The sequence below is a fragment of the Epinephelus lanceolatus genome, chromosome 20, assembly GCF_041903045.1.
Source record: "Epinephelus lanceolatus isolate andai-2023 chromosome 20, ASM4190304v1, whole genome shotgun sequence".
NCBI lineage: Eukaryota > Metazoa > Chordata > Actinopteri > Perciformes > Serranidae > Epinephelus > Epinephelus lanceolatus.
Genome location: NC_135753.1, coordinates 39,198,201 through 39,220,940, shown reverse-complemented (window position 1 = coordinate 39,220,940; position 22,740 = coordinate 39,198,201). Strand labels below are relative to the sequence as shown.

At 45.6% G+C, this 22,740-nt stretch overlaps 1 protein-coding gene across 1 annotated transcript; it reads left to right on the top strand.

The window, feature by feature from the left end:
- The first annotated feature begins 82 nt into the window (after positions 1 to 82).
- Positions 83 to 22,472, top strand: LOC117250657 (NACHT, LRR and PYD domains-containing protein 1a allele 5-like). Its single transcript, XM_078162610.1, has 14 exons — positions 83 to 106; positions 303 to 406; positions 2,298 to 2,471; positions 4,258 to 4,431; positions 5,040 to 5,086; positions 5,464 to 5,573; positions 6,038 to 6,093; positions 16,378 to 16,595; positions 16,939 to 17,204; positions 20,144 to 20,260; positions 20,386 to 20,527; positions 21,118 to 21,170; positions 21,317 to 21,575; positions 22,122 to 22,472. The coding sequence occupies exons 1-13, from the start codon at positions 83 to 85 to the stop codon at positions 21,551 to 21,553; spliced, it is 1,722 nt and encodes a 573-aa protein (XP_078018736.1). The 3' UTR covers positions 21,554 to 21,575; positions 22,122 to 22,472.
- The last annotated feature ends 268 nt before the right edge of the window (positions 22,473 to 22,740 follow it).

The following is a 22,740-nucleotide window of genomic DNA, read 5'->3' as shown; positions in this document are numbered from 1 at the left end:
AGCAGGAGGTTTTTGAGGTGGTACCAAGTGACTCCCTGCTCCCTCTAACTGTGCTCGTTGTTATTGGATATGAGACGTGGGGATGTCGTCAGTGTCCTTCAGGATGGTAAGGGAACTAGATATGAACCTGTCCATGTAGGGAGAAGAGTCAGGGGGACAGGACACAGCCCTGAGGGGCTCCTGAGGGTCAGAGGAGGAAATGAAATGTCAAGTTCAATTTTGTGATGTTAAGTCACTTCCTCCTGTCTCATCCAGTGGAATATGAAGGAGCTGATGTTCAACTGTGTTTCTGTTCCCTCTAGGGTGACCAGACGTCCCGAAAAATTCAGGACAGTCCCGAAATCCAAACAGTTGTCCCGAATCCTGCCCTGATTGTCCCGAAAATGACACTAGAGCAGAGTCTGGAGTAGTTATTGCCTGATAAAACACTACAAACTGATCATGGTGGTTGAGTCGTCTTGCAGCTCCCACGGCTGCACATTGGCTGCAGCAGTTCCTACATGAATCATGGGTGTTGTAGTTTTTAAATTGTGTACAGCAGCTGCAGCCGCGAGGACAGGGAAAAGCACAGGCAGCCACAAGGAGTGATTTGCTTGTTGCAGTGCAGCCTCTTGTTCTAACTGTTCAATACTGTTCTACAAACTGATACGGCTGTAACGAATGTACCAGGTGTCTTTTATTTTGTTAGCTTTTATTTTTTATTGAGTTTAAAGGACAAGTGCACTTACACTGATCACTTCCATAAAATAAAATGAGAAATTGGAAAAGAGGAAAAGATTGGAAAAAAAATGTTAAAATAAAATTAGGGAACTGATCACAGATGTGTTGTCTGTGTGTGTTGTTACATCTATTGATCTATTGTTGTCTATATAATTTGCAGCTATGCTTTTAATGAAGCTGACATGTCATGACAGTCAAGCACTGTCTTCTTTGGAAGAGATGATGACAGAGGAAGTATTTCATCTTTAAGGTTCACAGATGTATATACACGATTTAGACATGAAGATAACGTTCCAACATTTTGACCCAAACTCATTATAATTCAGCCTGTTCAAGCTAAACACACACACACACACACACACACACACACAATAGTACGGTGCACAGTAGCAGAAACTCTTCTCCAGTTCAGAGTTGGGATGATGAACTTTTAAAGCCAACCTTTCCTGTGATCTGCTGTCATGGTCACTCACTGTGAACTCAACACAGGATGTTAAATATCTGTAACTGAGTCAGCATGGCCTTATGAATGACCACACAGGTATGATGATGTTAGTGATGACCATGTGACCACGTGTCTGAACTGTCCTCTCAGAGATCCAACAGAGGACGTTCATTAGAGTCTTGAGAACATTTATTTAGGCTGTCGTCTGTGTTGACACATACAAGGCTGCTGATGAGACATTAGTGAGGACAAAGACCACGGTGAAGCTTATTTTGACATTTCACATCAGCTCACTTTGATTTCTATAGTCCTCAATCACAAATGAGTCTCAGAGGTTTTTACAATCTGTACACCAAACGACATGAGCAACATGTGACATGACTTCTCTGGATGGAGGCTGTGAGGACAGAGGGTGTCGCACTCTGTTCACACTGTAAAGCCTCCTGATGTCAATCTGTCATTTGTCATATTGGGCTGTATCAATAAAACTGACATGACTATGAATGTAGTGAAATGGTGAAAGTCAGATTTGAAGTGATTGTAGATGTTTGGTTTCCATAATTAGTGTCCATGTGAGGATAGTCATGTCTGGTGGAGCTGTACTGAGCTGTACAGTAAGTGAACTAAGTGAAGCCTCAGCTCTAAGTGAAACATCAGGATGTTAGTGAAGACAACCTACACTTCCTTCATATATCACAATAAACTGGCCTTTAATGACTTGATCCTGTTTAACCTGTCAAAATCCCACATTTCATTCAATCAAATCACTTCTTACTGTGTGTAATTATTGTAAATGTATTACATTTAATAAACACCTCTAATTCATGTCAATGCAGCAGATTTAAAACCTTAATATAACAAATCAAATCCTACACTGAATCATTCACTCCAAAGTCACTGCGTCTTTATTGAAGTAGCAGCACGTTGTCATTAATATTAATGAGAGCTCTTTTTCACTTTTTGTATTTTACAGTTTTTAAGCTGCATCCTGTTGAGTTCAGCTGTTTGGAGTTTCCATTTTCTAAACTTCTACATTCTAAACCTTCTTCAGCTCTGAACACATTATTAAACACTGAATGATTTCAAGCAGGAACATTGTCTTCTAAACTTACGTCTTTTATTCTTCATTCAGATTGAGTGGCTGCAGTTTGTCAGAGATCAGCTGTGTTTCTCTGGCCTCAGCTCTGAAGTCCAACCCCTCCCATCTGACAGAGCTGGACCTGGGTGGAAACAACCTGCAGGATTCAGGAGTGAAGCTGCTGTGTGATTTTCTGGAGAGTCCACACTGTAGACTGGAGACTCTGAGGTCAGTTCACTGACTCTCTGTTACTGTTGTAGATCTTACATGTTTAACAATTGAAGCTAATTTATGTACAAACATAACTTCTATCTATAAAGTTGTGAATGAACTTTTGTTCATATTTTCATGTTTCTTGTATAAATGTAGTCTGCAGTCACAAAGACTTGTGTTTCTTTAATTAACAGCTGATTTATTGAATCTTTGTCAAACACAGCAGTTTACAGGAGAAAACACAGAAGTGGAATATCAAAGATTAAACAATAGAATAGAATCAAATAAAGTAATAATCACACAGGACCAACTGTGTGTGAAATAAACACAACATTTACACACATTAGTACACAGAGATTCAACTCCACATGTCTACACAGATGCACGTGTGCATTAGTCAAACATATGTGGTCATCAACCCACAACAGACTGTGAAATATTTCCCATGTAGCTCCTAAAAGCAGAGCAGCATTTATCAGAGAGATGTGGTTTTCTTTTGAGACTGAAGATGATTTTTTCTGATGTCATGTACGAGGACATTTCTTTGAGCCACATGGAGACAGGGGGAGGATCTGCACTTTTCCATCATACAGCAATACATTTATTAGCAGCCATCATGGCCAGTTTGATCAAGTGAAGCTTGTTTCTTTTGGAGAGAGGGATATCAGATATGTTGCCTAGTCAGGCTAGTTTAGGTGAACAGGAGATCTCAAAGCCAATCATCTCTTTAAGAATCTCCAATATTGATCCCCAATAAAGTCTGAATTTATGACATTTCCAGAAGATGTGAATAAGGTTACCTGTCTCTGTTTTACATGGAGGGCAAAGATGTGAAATGGATTCATTGATCCTACGGAGTCTTTGTGGGGTCAAATAGGTTCTGTGGCTAATGTTGAACTGTAAAGCTTATGGCGGCTGTTCTATGAGAAGGATAGTGCTTCCTCACATATTGATTCACATCTGCTGTCTTCAAAAGTACATTCCAGCTCCTGCTCCCATTTGGTCCTCAAGTTTAGCAGTTTAGTCTCTGTGATTGTCTCTAAATTCTGTTAAGTGTTCATTTAATTCTATTTCTTTATTTGCACACATGTAAAACTGCTTTAAATCTAAATAGTAAAAAATAAATAATTAAGAAATGTAACAGCAGAGGTCAAGAAGCCACAGGCTTATACAAACAGACCTCTCCTCAACTTCAGGAGAAAAACAGCAGGGCTAAACTGAAAATATACAGGAAAAATACAACAAAAGATAAATGACAGCAGGAAGCACACTGAGTTGTCAGTGAAAAAATAATCTAATGAAAATGAAGAAATACATCGGACACAGTGCAGAGAAAAAAGAAAAGGGGGGGGGTGCATTTATATACAATTAAATAAATAATTAGACATCATGAATTAATTATAATGATAATTTTAATAAATTCCAATGATAAAGAGCTTTGAGGACAAAATGTCTCTGTGGTTTTTAAAGACTTGTGTTTGTTAAAGAAAGTGTAGAAAATGTCCACTGTTAGTAGTTAAAGGATTTAAAGGATCAATACAGTATTGATCCTCTAATGATCAGCAGCATGTTATTAATCAGTGTTGACATGAATAGGTGTATGAATGTTGTGGTGACATTTGGATGATGTCTGTAGAAGGCTGACATTATGATGATCCACAATAACACAATGACAAAGTCACTCTACTCATTTTAGGGAATTTATTAGGACATAGTAATGTTGAGCTACACATTTAAAACCTGAACACATCTGATTGGATCATTAATGGAGTTTTATCTTTATCTTTTATTCTTTATTCAGGTTAACCCGCTGCAGGTTGTCAGAGATCAGCTGTGTTTCTCTTGCCTCAGCTCTGAAGTCCAACCCCTCCCATCTGACAGAGCTGGACCTGGGTGACAACAAGCTGCAGGATTCAGGAGTGAAGCTGCTGTCTGATCTTGTGGAGAGTCCACACTGTAGACTGAAGATTCTGAGGTCAGTGGATGTTGCAGTCAGTCAGTGTTGATGAGCCTATCTGTTGTTCTCAGGTGGTGTTTTGGACGATACAGTGAGCATCCAATCAGAGATCCAGTATCTTCAGGTCCAGAGATACGTTGCTCAGTAAGAGTTGAAGGTGTGAGAGCAGATTGGAGCTCTGAGTCGGTTCAGGCTGAGCATCAGTGACTCATCCATCAGCTTCTTGGCTACCAGCTGACCAGTAACATCCAATCATATTCATACAGTGTCTCCATTATAACCTGACACTTCTCACTGATGCTCTGACTCTGATACGCTCACACCAAGTTTTTAGTCTTGCTGATTTCAGATTGAATGTTAAGAGGGGATTGGTTCTCCTCGTCACTGCTCAGATTCATTGAGAGCTCCCTCAGACAGCAGAGCCTTTTCTGACTGATCTAACTGTGTGAATATTTGCTATAAATGGTCACTTCACTGACGTTAGTGTATCTGAAATGTGTTGGTGTATATACGTCTCAGTTCTTCACTGTTAAAGGTTCATCTGTCACATTGACTGGAGTCCAGAAGATGAGGAGGAAGATTTGACCTCTGCTCATAAGATAACTGCTGTATTTGTGTTCCTTCAGGCTAACTGGCAGAGTATACAGAGCTACACCTGTCAGACATGAAGGAGGTGAGTAAAAGCTGGTTAATCCCAGTAACCACAGCAGGTCTTTGTCTTTGTTCTGTTCTGCTTTGCATGTTGGGAAACATGATGTCTTGTTGCACCACTGTCTTGAATCTCTGTCTTACCTTGGTATCGACCCCCTTTAGACTTGGTCTTGACTTAAACATGATGTTGTTCTACATTTGGACTTTATTGGAGGGTTTGTCAGTAGATACCAACAGGAAACATGGGGACAGAGACATGCTACAAAGGGCTCTGCTCGTCTTGAACTGGGGACGTTGCTGTTTCAGGTTTCTGAATGTTTGGTCTCCAGGATGTCCAAAAGTGAGTTTGACATGTGCTGTGTGTCTTCTTCTGTCCATCTGATGTCTCTAATCACCCAGCTAATGCGTCCACGTCAAAGACAAACCTGGATGTGTCTGAGGACAGAAGAGAGGACAGTGTGGATGAAGATGATCCAGAGAGGTTAAAGCAGCAGCAGCAGCAGCAGCTGGTGTGTGAAGAGGATCTGAACACAAATATCAGTTTTTCACTTGAACAGTTTTATTAATTTGTCAGTGATCAGACTGGGGTTTCTTAGTTTTACCCCCTCCAGGGTTTAATATTCCTTCTCTTCTTCATCCTCCTTTTCCTCTCACTCTCTGCTCCTTCCTCTTCCATCAGAAACTCCTCCAAACTCATTTCTACTTCCTCATCTATGAAACCAGCAGCTGCTGTCCAACAGAGTCCTGCAGGCTTCACTTGTGCAGGATCATTTCACTGAATAATAACAATAATGGAGTCATTTTGACACAGAGCAGTGAAGTGATGAATACATAGTAAAGAGTAAACGTAGAGTAGAAAGTGAAGCAGTGAGGATCCTGTCACCTGTACATAACTGGGAGAGTTGGGTGGCCAGTTTCTGCTCCTGTCTCAATGTGTTCTAATGAACTCTGTTTGTTCCTTTTTAAACTTTAGGACACGTTAAGTTTCACACCTGAACTGCTGACAGAGTCTGGAAAGACTTCATACAGGTGACCACATCACAATATGCACAATACTTCAACCTCATCAACTCCTTTCATCACTCACACTTTAACCTACACTTCACCTCCTTTCATCACTTACACTTTAACCTACACTTCACCTCCTTTCATCACTTAAACTTTAACCTTCACTTCACCTCCTTTCATCACTTACACTTTAACCTACACTTCACCTCCTTTCATCACTTACACTTTAACCTACACTTCACCTCCTTTCATCACTTACACTTTAACCTCCACTTCACCTCCTTTCATCACTTGCAATTTAACCTTCACTTCACCTCCTTTCATCACTCACACTTTAACCTACACTTCACCTCCTTTCATCACTTAAACTTCAGCCTCCACTTCACCTCCTTTCATTGCCCTTTCCCACCTCTTCAGCACAGTTTAGCTGCTTTCATGCTCACAGCCTGGGTTTAATGAATGTTTGATTTCAGTTAAATGTTATTTTGGTTTTGACTCTTTTAATTTCCCTTTAGTCAGTTTTTAGAGTGTGTTTGCCAGTTTTAGTTCAGTTTTAGTTTTACAGTAGTGTTTGTTTGTTTATTAGGGCCAGGTATAACATCTCACACGTTTACTACATGTACATATAAAATACATGGTTGGAGAACTCTATAGGAACGGCTTTAAATCTTTGTGCTGCTTTAGTGTCTGATGTGAAGCAGTTGTGGCACAGTGCCATCTCCTGGAATGTCAAGTCACCTTAATTTCTGTGGTTCAATTTAAGGAGAGTTGATGGAAATTCATGCAGTCTCCATGTTGTGGTGAAATATTAGAGCTAAAAAACTGAAAGTGAAATTAATTAACATTCATTTGTATTTAACATGTATTAGTTTTTGAAGCAGTTCAAACTGTTTTAGTTTTAGTTTCCAGTTTAGTTTTAGTTCTTATGTAGTTTCAGTTTATTACAAATATTTTCACTGCTGATTTTAGTTTTAGTTTTAGTTTACTATGATAACCCTGCTTAAAGCATCAGTATACTGCATCAGAACTGCAAGTCAGATGGTCCAACAGCTTCAGAAACCCCTCCACACACACTTCACCTGTCAGTTTGACTCCTTTCAGTGTATACTGTTCACTTTGAACACTCATACACTTCATACTTCTGCAGCTGCTGCTTCACTCTATTGTGCACAAAGTCAGTTTGGTCTCCAACTTTTTAAGTGATGCAACAATCACATCTGTAGTTTTTCTGAATTCTTATGTTGTGCCGTACAAGGATTTCTAACAAAGGCCTACACTTTATCCATAAACTTTTGGGCCTACATGTAACAATCAAAGCCTGAGACCACATGTTGGCGCCCAAAAGAACAAAGCAATCAGTCAACCCCCTTTCTCTGTGTGAATCAGCTGATTCAACCCCCAACACAGCACCCCAGCTGACCAGCAGAGGTCCCTTGAAATACACAGCTCCCATTGGGTGAAATCCGCCATGGCCAACCCCGCACCGATGACGTCACACCGGGGTATATCATCACAAAGCGTACCTGAGGGAGACGCTTCTGGCTGTGATCCTTATAGCCAATAGAAGTACCCACAACTGTTCCTAAAGCTTAGCAACTCGTCCCACGTGGCGAACGCTTTAGAAAGAGTTATTACTGTGCACAGTTAGACGCATTTTAGGCCTACGGATTTCCCTCGCTGGTCGAGCTGATCTCCTCTCCTCTCCCTCACTCTGTGCGCCGAGGAACACAGAGTAGCCCGGTACGAGACCACGGATTGACCCTCTCACCCGGATGCCCGCGGATGCGAGGTTTGGTAGATAACAAGGACTGCCTGCTTCAAGAAGAAGGACAAGGACCCCCTTCTTTCCCCGAGTGATTCCCCGCTATGAGCCGGAATTAACTCGCCTCGCCAGAGACTTGCCCCCTCGCCGAGGACCCGTTAGTCACTGTGAGCCGCTAACCACTTCACCTCTGCCGCAACAAAGGACGCACGAGGAACGACCGACACATCACTCCACCTTCTGCAACAGTAAGCTTTAGCTCTGGGCAGATATTAGTTAGTGTGTGTTTTCTTTCTAAGTTTGTAAGGGCTTGTTGATACGGACCGCCGCGTCCAAATTTGGCTGCACTGATATTGTAAAAATATTGCCTGTGTTGGTGCTGTCTGTTATTCTTCTGCCCGTTTGTGTCTGCTTGTAATACGTAGTGATCCGACCTCGTTGGACCGCTATTGTGTCGCCCCGCACGCGGGATCGATCAGTACTTCGGCTGTGTTGGTTCAATGTCCAGATTCACGCCGCTCACCAGCTGAGCCGAGCGCGTCTCTGCGTAACACAGACGGGTTACTGCATCTCAATACCGCCTGCGTGACCACACTTCTGAGTGCTTCCCTTTCTCTCTTCCTCTCTTCCACTAACCTACACTTGGAGCCGAGCAATTTGAACTTCCCTCTCTACCGGCTCCCCTCCTTTTTGAGTCGCGTGCTTTCTTGGCGAGCCGCCATTGCGTGACGTAGTTTGCTGCGTCACAGCCGCCATCTTGCTACGCTCACACGCCTCTCTCTCTCTCTCACACACCCACTCACTCAGACGTACATACACATACACACACACACACACATTCTCGCTCACTCACCCACTTTCTCCCACGCCCTCACACACACCCACACACACACACACACACACACACACACACCCTTCTTGATGCTTGCTGGTTGATTCGGTAATGTTTTATAGTTGATAGGGTTTATAGAGCAATGTTGATGTTGGTTGTAAATTAATGTCATCAGTGTGAACAAACCCTATTATACTGCAAAGAGAGGTTGCTTTGGTTTTTCATCGTATACTGTGATGAAGCTGGTTGACAAAGTCAGTGCCTGAGCTCCACTCCTTCCTGTTCATCTTATAGTTGCTGATATCTCCCTAGAATTAGCTTCCTAAGTGAACACTCTTCAGACTGAATTTATGTCTGATCATTGGTCCGGGTTTTCCCGGTGGTGCCCCGCTGTAAGCTAATTTGATTATTATGCTTATGTAATAATTAATTAGTTATTAATTAATTAATCAAATGTTTTAATAATCCATAATTAATATTAATAATTATGAATTATTGCCAATGATCATATTTAGCTCCTCCTCTTCCCAACATTTGGTGCCCCGTGTGAGGCTTTGAAGATACCAGATTTATTACAGTATTCACGCATAATAATACCAAATTAATAACTTCAAAAAAAAAAAATATTTTTTTTTTTTTTGTTGTTGTTGTTGTTGTTCTCCCTTCGCTTCTCTTTGCTACCTGCCAAGCAGATACCCAGGGTGACTTGTGTTTTTGTTGAATGGTAGTGGTAATTATTAGAGAGTAGGAAATTGTCTCACTTACAGCGAACTAACACACTAACAGAGTAGGTTAGGAAGGACAACAGTGTAACACTGCAGCTTGTAAGCCACAGGTTGAAACCTCACGCCTGTGCACCCGCATCAGCGTTCTAGTCTTCTGTATTTACAGAACTCTTGTAAGACCCACTGGGTAGGACACATTCAACACCAGTAGAATGTACTCCCAAACACCCCAGGTGGGCGGAGCCGAAGCTCCTAAGAGGTCACTCGAGCCAGTCCTGAGGGACGTGGTCGTGGCATTCCTTCGCCTCTCCTCAGAAGAAAAGGACAGGCTTGACAGTTATGACAATGAAGACTGTCATTCGGCGCTACAGGAACTCGTGGATTACGCCAACAACCCGGCAGGTAAGCCAGAGCGCACCATCCAAGACGTGGTGGGCGAAATGTTCCTTGTGTATCAGCACAAAACTCATCTGCAAGCAGCGGAACAACAAGCACAGATGGCCCAGCTGCAGCGGGAAAACACCAGCCTGCAGCACGAAGCACAGAGAGCCCAGGCTGAGTTTGACCAGGCGCAGGAAGACCTTGATCTCCTGCGTGCTGAGGTTCGTTCTGCTCAACGAAGAGCAGAACTTAAGCATGGAGAAGACCGGCCTGGCCAGGTAAGTCTAGCCGTCGGCCTGAAGACTGAAGAAATGCATGGCAGCCTTCCTGGGCTAGATGAAATCGCTCCTAGTGGCCCCAGCCACCATTCCTTTCCATCGGGGAACCCGCACGATCGGGAACCCCGACCCTCGCTGATAAGCGAGGCTGCTTTGTCGCGGAGGATGGAAGCTGCACAGCTGTCCAACCCCGCACGCCAGGAGGCGCGTGCTAGAAGTCGAGCACACTTTAGCAGCGCAACCTCCGATTTAGTTGTTGTAGATGACTATCAAGCACCCCCATCAGGTCGCTCATGGGAGGACAGCGCTCCACGCTGTGGGGCCGCACTCCTTTCAACTCCCAGTCACCCCCGCTTCAACATAAAGGGGGGAGACTATCCCCATGCCCGAGGTGGCGTGGACGACTCAAGACGATCCTTAACCCGGGAGCTGGGCACATCGCGTGGCCCACCCCGGCACGTCGACCGCACCCCCTCCCCACTGCCGCGGGGAAGGAGCCATGCTTATCGCTACAGCGATCCGAGCAACTCAGGAAGCTCAGAATCGGACGGTCAACAGTCGTACCACAGTCGGGGCCTGCGTACCCGACAGCTTGAGTCTCTTGCCAAGGACATAGAGCGCTTCGACCCGAATAGCCCCGACGCCAACATCGAGGACTACTTCCGGGAAGTCGAACGCTGCCTTGTCGACTTACCTGACGCTACGTCAAGGGAAAAACTTAAGTTGGTCTGGAAGACCACGGCAAAGAGCATCCATGTGTTCATGGAGACGCTTCCACCTAACACCCGAGACCGCTATGCAACGCTTCGGAAAGCGCTGCGCGAGGAGTATTCGCTGTACACCGATGAAGCCTCTGCCACCCTCAGCGCCTTTGCCATCTTGCAGAAGAAACATGAGCCCCCTCGAGAATACTTCAGGCGCCTGAGAACTGCCTATTTCCAGGGTCGTAACGCACCAGGCCTGGAAGAAGATCATGCTTTCAAGTCCTTGTTCCTCCACAACCTCCACGAGAGCCTGCGTTACGACGTCACGATGCACTGCAGAACACGTGGGCTCACCATGCAAGAAATAAAGAAATATGCACAGCTGGCATGGGAAACACGCATGCGTCCCACTAGAGGTCGCGAGGTTGATGCCAGGGTCCTGGGGATCCAAGCTTCGGAGGACGCCGACTTAGCACTGGAAGGAAGCGAGGTTCCTCGTGCTAGAATGGACGTCAGAAGTGAACCCCCGAAGCAGCGACCGCCTACCCAACAGGGTGGGCGGCGAAACCAGGGGGGTGGCAGCCATCCCCAACCCCAGAGCCAAACGAGAGTGTCACGGCCAGACACCTCTCAGTAGAGAGAGAGAGGCTGGTTCGAACAGAACACCAAGCAGGGAAACCAAAGAGGTAAGTGGCGTAATGGCACCCCAAGCCCCTCCAGAGAGAAGGGCATGAAGCCTGAGATGGAGGACTTGATCCGAAAATGCGTGTCAGAAGCAGTGAAGCAGCTGGACATACCCTGCCGTCCACCAGGCCCGCCAGACTCCCAGAAGGGAGCTGGCACTGGCCCTCCGTCAGCATGACTAGGCCGGGCAACCGTACCCTCTACCACCAGGGTTTACCTTGTAGGTTGGGGTACGGAGCCAGGGGAACCGAAAGCACTCCCATCAACTGCCATACACACCACTCCACGCCCTCCTTTCCTATCATTCTTGGGCGATCTGGTCCGAAGGGGTAACGCTGGACGTATCTACACCCAAGTGGTGGTAGGGGGTTGCACCAACGCCCTTGCCCTCCTTGACTCTGGCTCTGAAATCAGCCTGATAAACTTCAACACCTTTTCAGAAGTTGCCAGGGCAGTGGCCACCCTTGGCAAACCCCTGCAGATCGAGGCCTGTAATGTGAGCATCACCAGCTTCACCCAAGACAGTTCACCCATCACGAGGCGTGCCTGGGTCGACCTCACGTTCCAAGAGATGACGCTTGTCCACCCCTTACACATCTGCACCATTGACACGGAGCCGCTGCTCATTGGTCAAGACCTGCTAGATCGACTCGCTCCGCTCATTGACTGCCACCGTGGACACATTTGGGCTCAGGTCAACACCCCCAAACCACTCAGTCAGTCAGCCTTAGGCGGACGTGTCGCCGCCATCCGGGGAACCTTCGGACCCCGGCCGAAGCTCATGCCTCTTTCAGAGCCCGATCCTGGCTCTGACCTTCTTCTGCCACCGCCGGCAACCATTCAGCCAGCGTCGGCCGGTAACCGCAATTCTCTGCACAGCCATGAATCATTTCTTTGTGCGTTAAAGAATACAAACCCAGCTTTGTACAGTCCCCTGATAATTGGAGGCGTGCACCTCAATGGCGTCTCAGCCCCTGACGCGCTCCTGGCACTCTGGTCCGAGAAATCCGCCATCAGCCAGGACTTCTATAACGATCTGTGCCTGCTCAACCCTTCTCCTACTTTCGCACTGCGGAGCCACCGCCTGCTTTCTGCACAGACACCGCAGACCCCTATCAAGGCAATTGGGGTGTGTGCTCTCTCTGTGCACATTGGAAGAAAAGAGGTTGTACATTTGGTGAGCGTAGTCCCCAAACTCTTCCCATCGTTCCTTGTGGGGGCAGACCTTCTGGTCAGGCTTGGCGCCCAGCTGGACACAGTGAACCAAGTCCTGTGGTCACAGGCCAGTGCCGAAAAACACCCTCCATCTCGTGAATTAGAGTACATGACATCAGGGCAGACTGTACCTCAAGCATGTCAGGTGGCCAGCGAAGTCGATTTGACTATCCCGGCATGCACAGCGGGCGCCCCTATTCGCCTGGTGATCCTTAAGGGGCAGAAGATCCCTAGTTCACGGGCATTCTTTCAACCCTTGCCCCGCTTCGGTGAGCTGGACTTGTTAGTCTATGGCACACCCCTTCTGGAACTGAACAACCGTTCAACCTACCTGCTGGTCCAGAATCTAACAAACAGCCCGATTCGAGTCACCGTGCGACAACCGCTAGGGATGTTGATCGACAGCTCCTTCCATGACTTTGAGCTGATGATACCAGTCATAGGAGAGCTGCCTCCATCCTTGATCACTAATGACAGCCCAGGCAACCCTTTTGTCAGAGATGCCACTAACTATCTCTGCGGCTTAAGAGCCGAATCCCCCGAACAAAAGTGCCAAGCTAAAATGTCGGTCAAAGACGAACAGACAGGGACAAAAGTAGAACGAGCTGGTAATCGATGGCTCGTGAGCACACCCGCCACCGAAGCCTTAATGTCCTATGACCGCCATGACACAGCCACTCAACTAACCCTACCCAATCAGACAGTGTTCTTGACGGTTCCTCAGGGAGCCACCGTGCACATCAAGGAAGTTGTCCTCCATCACCTCAACCCAGACAGACACAAAGTGGAGATTGAGGTTATGGACACCTTCCAAGGGCACAACCTCACTATAGATGACACCCTTCAACAGCAGCTTCTGGCTGAAGGGACTAAATTGGTACAGCTTAGTCTAAAACCGACTGGACTGGCCACCACATTTAATAGTCGCCTAAGTAGGCCGTCATCTTACCAAGAACACCACGTCAGCCTGGTTGCCCTCGGGCTCCTCCTTAGTGGCTGGGTCATCACCGCAATTATTGCACACATCATGTACAGACACATACAAACACTACAGACCAGACTGGACACCCTCCGAGTTGTTCAACCGCGATTTGCACACCAGTCTGTATCCACACCACGGGTTAGCTCCAGCCCTCTCCAAGAGTAGGTCACTAACCCCTGACCACTTCCTGCTTTCTGCTTCCTTTCCTTCTCCTTCCTTTTCCAACTATTCCGAGGTTGTGAAGATAAGCCGAAAAGCAGCAAAGAATGTGGTTCATTGTGAAGTTTTGAAGTGATGGTTTTTTTTCTCTCCTTTCTTTCTTTCTTTCTTTCGGTTGTAAGAAATGTTTAGAGTTAGTAAGAAATCTGCCCAGAGATAGCCTCAAGTAATTGCCCAGATGCTAAAGTCCTCAATGCTCTATGAACTGTACGGACTAATCATCTTTTGGTTCCCAGGAACACATGGACTGTGAACTCAATTAACATCCAATTTAGGAACTGTCCGGCCCTACGTTGATCCAAAGACTGTGACCGTCACCCCACTCTTCAGATCAAAGGGGGGGATGTTGTGCCGTACAAGGATTTCTAACAAAGGCCTACACTTTATCCATAAACTCTTGGGCCTACATGTAACAATCAAAGCCTGAGACCACATGTTGGCGCCCAAAAGAACAAAGGAATCAGTCAACCCCCCTTCTCTGTGTGAATCAGCTGATTCAACCCCCAACACAGCACCCAGCTGACCAGCAGAGGTCCCTTGAAATACACAGCTCCCATTGGGTGAAATCCGCCATGGCCAACCCCGCACCGATGACGTCACGCCGGGGTATATCATCACAAAGCGTACCTGAGGGAGACGCTTCTGGCTGTGATCCTTATAGCCAATAGAAGTACCCACAACTGTTCCTAAAGCTTAGCAACTCGTCCCACGTGGCGAACGCTTTAGAAAGAGTTATTACTGTGCACAGTTAGACGCGTTTTAGGCCTACGGATTTCCCTCGCTGGTCGAGCTGATCTCCTCTCCTCTCCCTCACTCTGTGCGCCGAGGAACACAGAGTAGCCCGGTACGAGACCACGGATTGACCCTCTCACCCGGATGCCCGCGGATGCGAGGTTTGGTAGATAACAAGGACTGCCTGCTTCAAGAAGAAGGACAAGGACCCCCTTCTTTCCCCGAGTGATTCCCCGCTATGAGCCGGAATTAACTCGCCTCGCCAGAGACTTGCCCCCTCGCCGAGGACCCGTTAGTCACTGTGAGCCGCTAACCACTTCACCTCTGCCGCAACAAAGGACGCACGAGGAACGACCGACACATCACTCCACCTTCTGCAACAGTAAGAGGCTTTAGCTCTGGGCAGATATTAGTTAGTGTGTGTTTTCTTTCTAAGTTTGTAAGGGCTTGTTGATACGGACCGCCGCGTCCGAATTTGGCTGCACTGATATTGTAAAAATATTGCCTGTGTTGGTGCTGTCTGTTATTCTTCTGCCCGTTTGTGTCTGCTTGTAATACGTAGTGATCCGACCTCGTTGGACCGCTATTGTGTCGCCCCGCACGCGGGATCGATCAGTACTTCGGCTGTGTTGGTTCAATGTCCAGATTCACGCCGCTCACCAGCTGAGCCGAGCGCGTCTCTGCGTAACACAGACGGGTTACTGCATCTCAATACCGCCTGCGTGACCACACTTCTGGGTGCTTCCCTTTCTCTCTTCCTCTCTTCCACTAACCCACACTTGGAGCCGAGCAATTTGAACTTCCCTCTCTACCGGCTCCCCTCCTTTTTGAGTCGCGTGCTTTCTTGGCGAGCCGCCATTGCGTGACGTAGTTTGCTGCGTCACAGCCGCCATCTTGCTACGCTCACACGCCTCTCTCTCTCTCACACACCCACTCGCTCAGACGTACACACACACACACACACACACACACACACCCTTCTTGATGCTTGCTGGTTGATTCGGTAATGTTTTATAGTTGATAGGGTTTATAGAGCAATGTTGATGTTGGTTGTAAATTAATGTCATCAGTGTGAACAAACCCTATTATACTGCAAAGAGAGGTTGCTTTGGTTTTTCATCGTATACTGTGATGAAGCTGGTTGACAAAGTCAGTGCCTGAGCTCCACTCCTTCCTGTTCATCTTATAGTTGCTGATATCTCCCTAGAATTAGCTTCCTAAGTGAACACTCTTGAGACTGAATTTACATCTGATCATTGGTCCGGGTTTTCCCGGTGGTGCCCCGCTGTAAGCTAATTTGATTATTATGCTTATGTAATAATTAATTAGTTATTAATTAATTAATCAAATATTTTAATAATCCATAATTAATATTAATAATTATGAATTATTGCCAATGATCATATTTAGCTCCTCCTCTTCCCAACACTTACCAGGACAAAAGCTGGATGGATTTAGTGTTTGTGTTGCCTGGCAGATGCTGTGTGCACTAACCCTGACTTTAGTCCCAAATTTGTTCCACCGAGGTTTTTTAGAATCAGCAAGATTGTTTTTTGTTTAATGTTCAGGTTGAGGTCAGGACACCTGATCAATCACCTAAAGAATCAATGATGTGTCTGTAGGACGATGGGATGGATCGCAGGTTGTGACCTCACAGAAAGGAAGATGACATCATGTTAAACACCACGTACAAGATGAATAAAAACACAGAGCGTCTGCACGGCTTAACTCAACACATCATTGACCAACAGACTGAAAGCTTGTTGTAATCAGTCCTTCTGTGTCCTACAGGTTCAGGTGTCCTGGTCCAGGTGTGTTCCAGTGTGCTTTGACTGGACTGGTGTTTGTTATGGCTCAGGAGGCGGAGCTGCTGTACAACACTGTCCAATGGGACGAGATTGTCCTCCAGTCAGCTGGCAAGATGGCTGCAGGGCCGCTGTTTGAAATCAAGTGTTCAGAGGAAGCTGCTGTCTGTCAGCTCCACCTCCCACACTGTGAAATTATGGATCGTAAAGACATTACTGTCTTCAAAGTGAAAGAAATAATGAATGAAAATGCAGAGATTTGTGTTCATGTGTAGCACTACTAGTTAAAACTAGCTGCATTCAGTGACATGCATGATGAAAATGTAATGGAGTGGAGTGAAATGCAGACAGATCATGTGTGAAACAGAACAATGACAGTAAATTAGGTGAGTGAAGGACAGAGGCAAAGTGGTGCATCCTTTGGAAGCTCCAGAGTTAATGACAATAGATTCATTTTAAATCTCTGGACTCGAGTAGCAAGAAGTGAATTAGGTAGATGAACCTGTTCGCAGTAACACAAAAGTTTAACAACTCTGTGTGTTCACAGCTCCGCTCCCTGATGGACTGTTGTCTGTCGTCCACATCACTGATGATGGAATGAGCATCGTGGAGCCGCTGGAGATTACACACACTCATGTGGTTGTGAAGGTCTGTCACCTCTCTGCCTTCGGCCTGATCTGGGATCCCATCAAAAGGCTTCTGAACATCATGCTGCCAATAACTGGCCAAGTTCTGCTGTTCCTCCGACCTCCCAGCAGAAGATATCAAGTACTCAATGTATTACTGCTGCCCAGCAACGTCCCTCTAACTGAGGTAAAGCTATCTGTCATACGTGTCACCATCTGCCTAAACTCTTGTTTTAAGATGCAGCTGTTTCAACAAAGGAGATTCAGGTCAGTCACACTTTGCTTCTGTTCTTTATAAACCTTCTCATGCTGTGGTAAGAATCAAAATCAATCTGAACTCTCATGTCTCATGTATTTCTGCCTGCCAGGGTCATTTGTGATTCTTCAAACCGGTGGCGTAAAAAGTCAACAGTGGCCTTAACAAGTCCAAAATGAAATACTGAGTATTCTAAACAGAAAACAACCTTTGTAATCTATATAAACTTAATGGTTTACCTCTGTGGGGAAAATGTTAAAAACACTTGCAGTGATGGATCACTCTGCTGACAAGTCTTACAGAAAGAGTTCATGGACTTCTAACACTTGTGTATTTATTCCAGTTTCAGTGAAGTACACACAACACACAGTGATGTAGGAAGAAGTTTTTTATGGACTCACTTAGTTCCAGAAACTGAAAGACTTTAGAAATGACCAGCTGAGAGAGGAGGTTTACGGCTCCTGGAATTGCAGTTGGAATTAATATTTGCTGAAACTATTATTTCACTTGGTTGGAGGATGTGAATCACCCTCCTGGATGCAACTTGAACGTCACATATTAAAGGTGGAGTAGGGCATTCTGGAGAGAGATTGATTTTTGAGTCTTATTTTCAGGGTCCGGTTGGACAAAGCACTCAAAGTTAAGATTTTCCTTTAAATAAAATCAGCTGCACAAAAACATCCTCAAGTCTTCTCCTCAGGTTTTTCTCCTTATCTTGGTCTTATATTTAAGGAAATGCTTAAAGTTGGTGAAACCGTTGCACAGACGACCTCAGCAACTAAACTGAGGCAAAAAACATGAGGTACCTCTGACTGCATCTTAACGGCAACATGGCTGAGTTTATGGTGACAAATGAGGAAAATGGAGGCACCCTGAGAAGAATGTTCAGAGTGGGTTTCCTCCAGGTGCTCCGACATGTTCTCCCTGTGTCAGCGTGGGTTTCCTCCAGGTGCTCCGACATGTTCTCCCCGTGTCAGTGTGGGTTTCCTCCAGGTGCTCCGACATGTTCTCCCTGTGTCAGTGTGGGTTTCCTCCAGGTGCTCCGACATGTTCTCCCTGTGTCAGCGTGGGTTTCCTCCAGGTGCTCCGACATGTTCTCCCCGTGTCAGCGTGGGTTTCCTCCAGGTGCTCCGACATGTTCTCCCTGTGTCAGCGTGGGTTTCCTCCAGGTGCTCCGACATGTTCTCCCTGTGTCAGCGTGGGTTTCCTCCAGGTGCTCTGACATGTTCTCCCTGTGTCAACGTGGGTTTCCTCCAGGTGCTCCGACATGTTCTCCCTGTGTCAGCGTGGGTTTCCTCCAGGTGCTCCGACATGTTCTCCCTGTGTCAGCGTGGGTTTCCTCCAGGTGCTCCGACATGTTCTCCCTGTGTCAGCGTGGGTTTCCTCCAGGTGCTCCGACATGTTCTCCCTGTGTCAGCGTGGGTTTCCTCCAGGTGCTCTGACATGTTCTCCCTGTGTCAGTGTGGGTTTCCTCCAGGTGCTCCCACATGTTCTCCCCGTGTCAGCGTGGGTTTCCTCCAGGTGCTCCGACATGTTCTCCCCGTGTCAGCGTGGGTTTCCTCCAGGTGCTCTGACATGTTCTCCCCATGTCAGCGTGGGTTTCCTCCAGGTGCTCCGACATGTTCTCCCTGTGTCAGTGTGGGTTTCCTCCAGGTGCTCTGACATGTTCTCCCCATGTCAGCGTGGATTTCCTCCAGGTGCTCTGACATGTTCTCCCTGTGTCAGCGTGGGTTTCCTCCAGGTGCTCCGACATGTTCTCCCTGTGTCAGCGTGGGTTTCCTCCAGGTGCTCCGACATGTTCTCCCTGTGTCAGCGTGGGTTTCCTCCAGGTGCTCTGACATGTTCTCCCTGTGTCAGCGTGGGTTTCCTCCAGGTGCTCTGACATGTTCTCCCTGTGTCAGCGTGGGTTTCCTCCAGGTGCTCCGACATGTTATCCCTGTGTCAGCGTGGGTTTCCTCCAGGTGCTCTGACATGTTCTCCCTGTGTCAGCGTGGGTTTCCTCCAGGTGCTCTGACATGTTCTCCCTGTGTCAGTGTGGGTTTCCTCCAGGTGCTCCAGCTTCCTCCCACAGTCCAAAGACATGCAGGTTAATTGGTGACTCTAAATTGTCCGTAGGTGTGAATGTGAGTGTGAATGGTTGTCTGTCTCTATGTGTCAGCCCTGTGATAGTCTGGTGACCTGTCCAGGGTGAACCCTGCCTCTCGCCCAGTGTCAGCTGGGATAGGCTCCAGCTTTGGTGATTGGGCTCGAGTACTAACCCAAAGTGTTGGTAATTTATGACCAAGGAATCCACCTTTCTTCAGAACTGCCTGCTCCACCTTCATATTTTAATTTATATTATAATACAGATACAGTCAGTTAAAAATGAAGAAATGATTTCCCTTGTCACCACTTGCTCAAGTTCTGTTCAAGACAATGTTGGTTTTAAATAATGAGCTCCAAAGAGCAAACCTGTAACTGGTGATCTGTGTGATGATGAAACACCAATGACTTTCCAGCAGCTGAGGGATTCCTGTCTGTTTCCAGCAACACACGTGTATTAACATTTGCATCATTTCATCAGGTCACAGTTCAATGGATCTGTAGAGAGGCTGAAAAAGGGATAGTTGTAAATCATGTGTCAATAATGTTATAGTGATGTTGAAATGCTCTGTTTTTTTATTTGTTTTTATTCATTTGTCTCTGCAGTGCTGTTGAATTATTGAATCTATACTTTAATGTACTGACAGTATTTCCTCATGATTATGTCTGTGCTTTAATTTGATTGTGATTTTCACTGTCAAGATTTTCTTTAAATGTATTGTTATGAATAAATTTGAGCTGACTCTGAGCATAAACCTCCTAATGATCCAAATGTCCTGTTACCGAAGGTTAAAAAGAACCAAAGCGATAATAAGTACATCGAGATCGCTGCCCACTGTCCTCTGAGGTTTGGCCAAAGTTACAGGGTCCACTGTGAACCTGAGGCCTTCCAAATACAGCCTGAGGTGAGTCAAGTCACTTCAACACTTCTAATGGTCACAAACACAATGATCATGTTGGCTGGATCAGGAAAGTACCAGATAAATATTTTCAACAGGTTGAAAAATGACCCGTTGCTTCTGGTTTTCAGTGCGAACAATTTCACTCAGATTATGGACCAAATTACCATCCAACATTTGAAGTTTTCCTGACTACCATCCCAGAGAACCTGACTTTGATGATCCAGGACCAAGAGAGACAAGAAGTGTGGAAACGTATTGTGGATCTGACAGGTAAAGGCTTCACCATCCTGCAGCAGCACTCCACCTGATGTCACAGTTTAGACCTCAGTGGTAGAATAGAAAACAATAAAAGAGATGCACTTTCACATATTATTCTTTAATTAGGCTGCAGCTCATTTGCAATCCACACTTTTCTGTCAGAAAGCCACGACTGGGAGTGTCTTTTGGTTGTATTGAAGAAAGCAAAGTGAAGGCATTTTACAAACTGTGACTGGAACATTTCAATCAAACAATATTAAAAACCCGGAAGAAAGAAGATGTTTGGTCACAGAGGTGGTCCACTTCAGCTCAGTGATTCACCTTAGGGAACAAGAGAGTGCTGGTGTTACGCAGCAGGGATCAAGAGACAATGTAAAGGAACTCACTGTGTAACCTAAATGTCCTGCAGGCAGCATGTTCTTAGTGGTATTGCTGAATAAGATCTCCATCTAAAATTAAATGGAGAACTAATAGTATATTGATCGATTAATAGGAACCAAAACCAAAAAATACAAACTATAAGTTTCTCCCCTGTGGGCTCTGATGATTTATTTAAGCAGAACATTGAACAACTGACAACAGTTTTCCTTTTTATTCTCCAGGTTATCTTTCAACTTTAAGAAGAGAAACTCCACAGAGGAATGTCCCAGCAGAGGTGAGACAGTAAGAGAAAAGGTTATCACGTTTTTCTCCTGCGTTTTTCCTTCCAAACTGGACCTGAACAGAAACAACATTCAGCAGAAAGAACACAACTGGTACAAAACTGTCTGACAGGTTTTATATCTTCTCTGATTTTAACAGGGAGCTACAGCAACAAGACTCTTAAACACTCTGGACGACCTCACTGAAGCAGAATTTAAAAAATTCAAGTGGCTCCTGAAAAACTCCTCAGACATCCCAAAAAGCACACTGGAGAACGCAGACAGGCTGGAGACTGTTGATGTAATGATCGAGCACTGGGGACTTCCTGAAGCTGTGGAGGTGACCAAGCAGGTGTTACAGGACACCAAGAGGAATGATCTGGTGCAGAGATTGTGAGATAGCAGCCCAGGAACACAAGGTTAGTCACAGGAGGAGAAAAACATGATGTATATATGAAGCTTTATCACTGTGACTCGGGCTTGTTTTGTCCTGCCCTGCACTCAGACAGTAGATCTGTGAGGAGACACCAGCTGCCATCTGAACTCCTGTTTATTTATTCTATGTTAAAAGTCATGCAGACGTCACAAAAAAAAAAGAAAAGAAAGTTGATAAAGACTTTTTATGCATTAAATGAGTACATGAGTAACTGCTGTATGATGGGAGTATCCCATTTATGTGTTTCAACATGTTAACACCATATTCCACGTCAGCTGGTGTACTCTGAAAGAACACGGGATGTATACGGGGAATATGAACAACCTGATTTCTCTGTGCTCATCTATCATATCCGAAATATGATCATAACCAGGATAAGCCTCATAGATTAGTCATTCATGTCCGTGTCATCATACTCAGTGTGATGGCTGAGATGGAGCTCACAGTGAGCGTGTCCTGATCTAAGAGAAGTCTTCTAAACTAAATGTACCTTTGAGAAGTGACGAGTATATTGTGCTTTTCTTCACAGGCAATGGTCTTCTCATCTGAGATGAAACTCAGTGATATTGATTACTCTCAGATGAACAAGATACCAATAGTGTCTTGATACAAAGGAAATACAGTTAAGATGCATGTGGACTATGTAGAGAAATGCACGTTGCAGGGCTCCTCTCCTCTCTGAAGATAGCGGCAGTAGCAGCTGTCATTCCATCATGACACATAAACCAAAGTGTGAGGAATGTGTTCTGTGGTGATCAGCTGAATAACACGCAGGAGCAAAAAGAAAACTCCAAAAACAACTTTAAACAAGAACAAATACAAGTGTGATTTCAGTGCTCTGCCTGAATTAATACTGTACTTCAGTGATATCAACTTTCAGCCTGGTGGCCCCCAATTCTCAATGGAAATAAATTGATTCACACTGGGAATATTTTTGTACCTTTAATGCAGTGCTTAATTTGTAAAATTAGAAGTAGGGGAACACTTTGGGCCTCTGAGAGAGCAGTGTTCCCCCACTCCCAAAAGTGGGGGAACACTTTTTTAAGCAGCACCTGAGCCGCCTCACTGCGCGACTCCGAATGGAATGGTTGTGATATCTAGTGTTGTCACGGTACCAAAATTGGGACCCATGGTACGATACCAGTGAA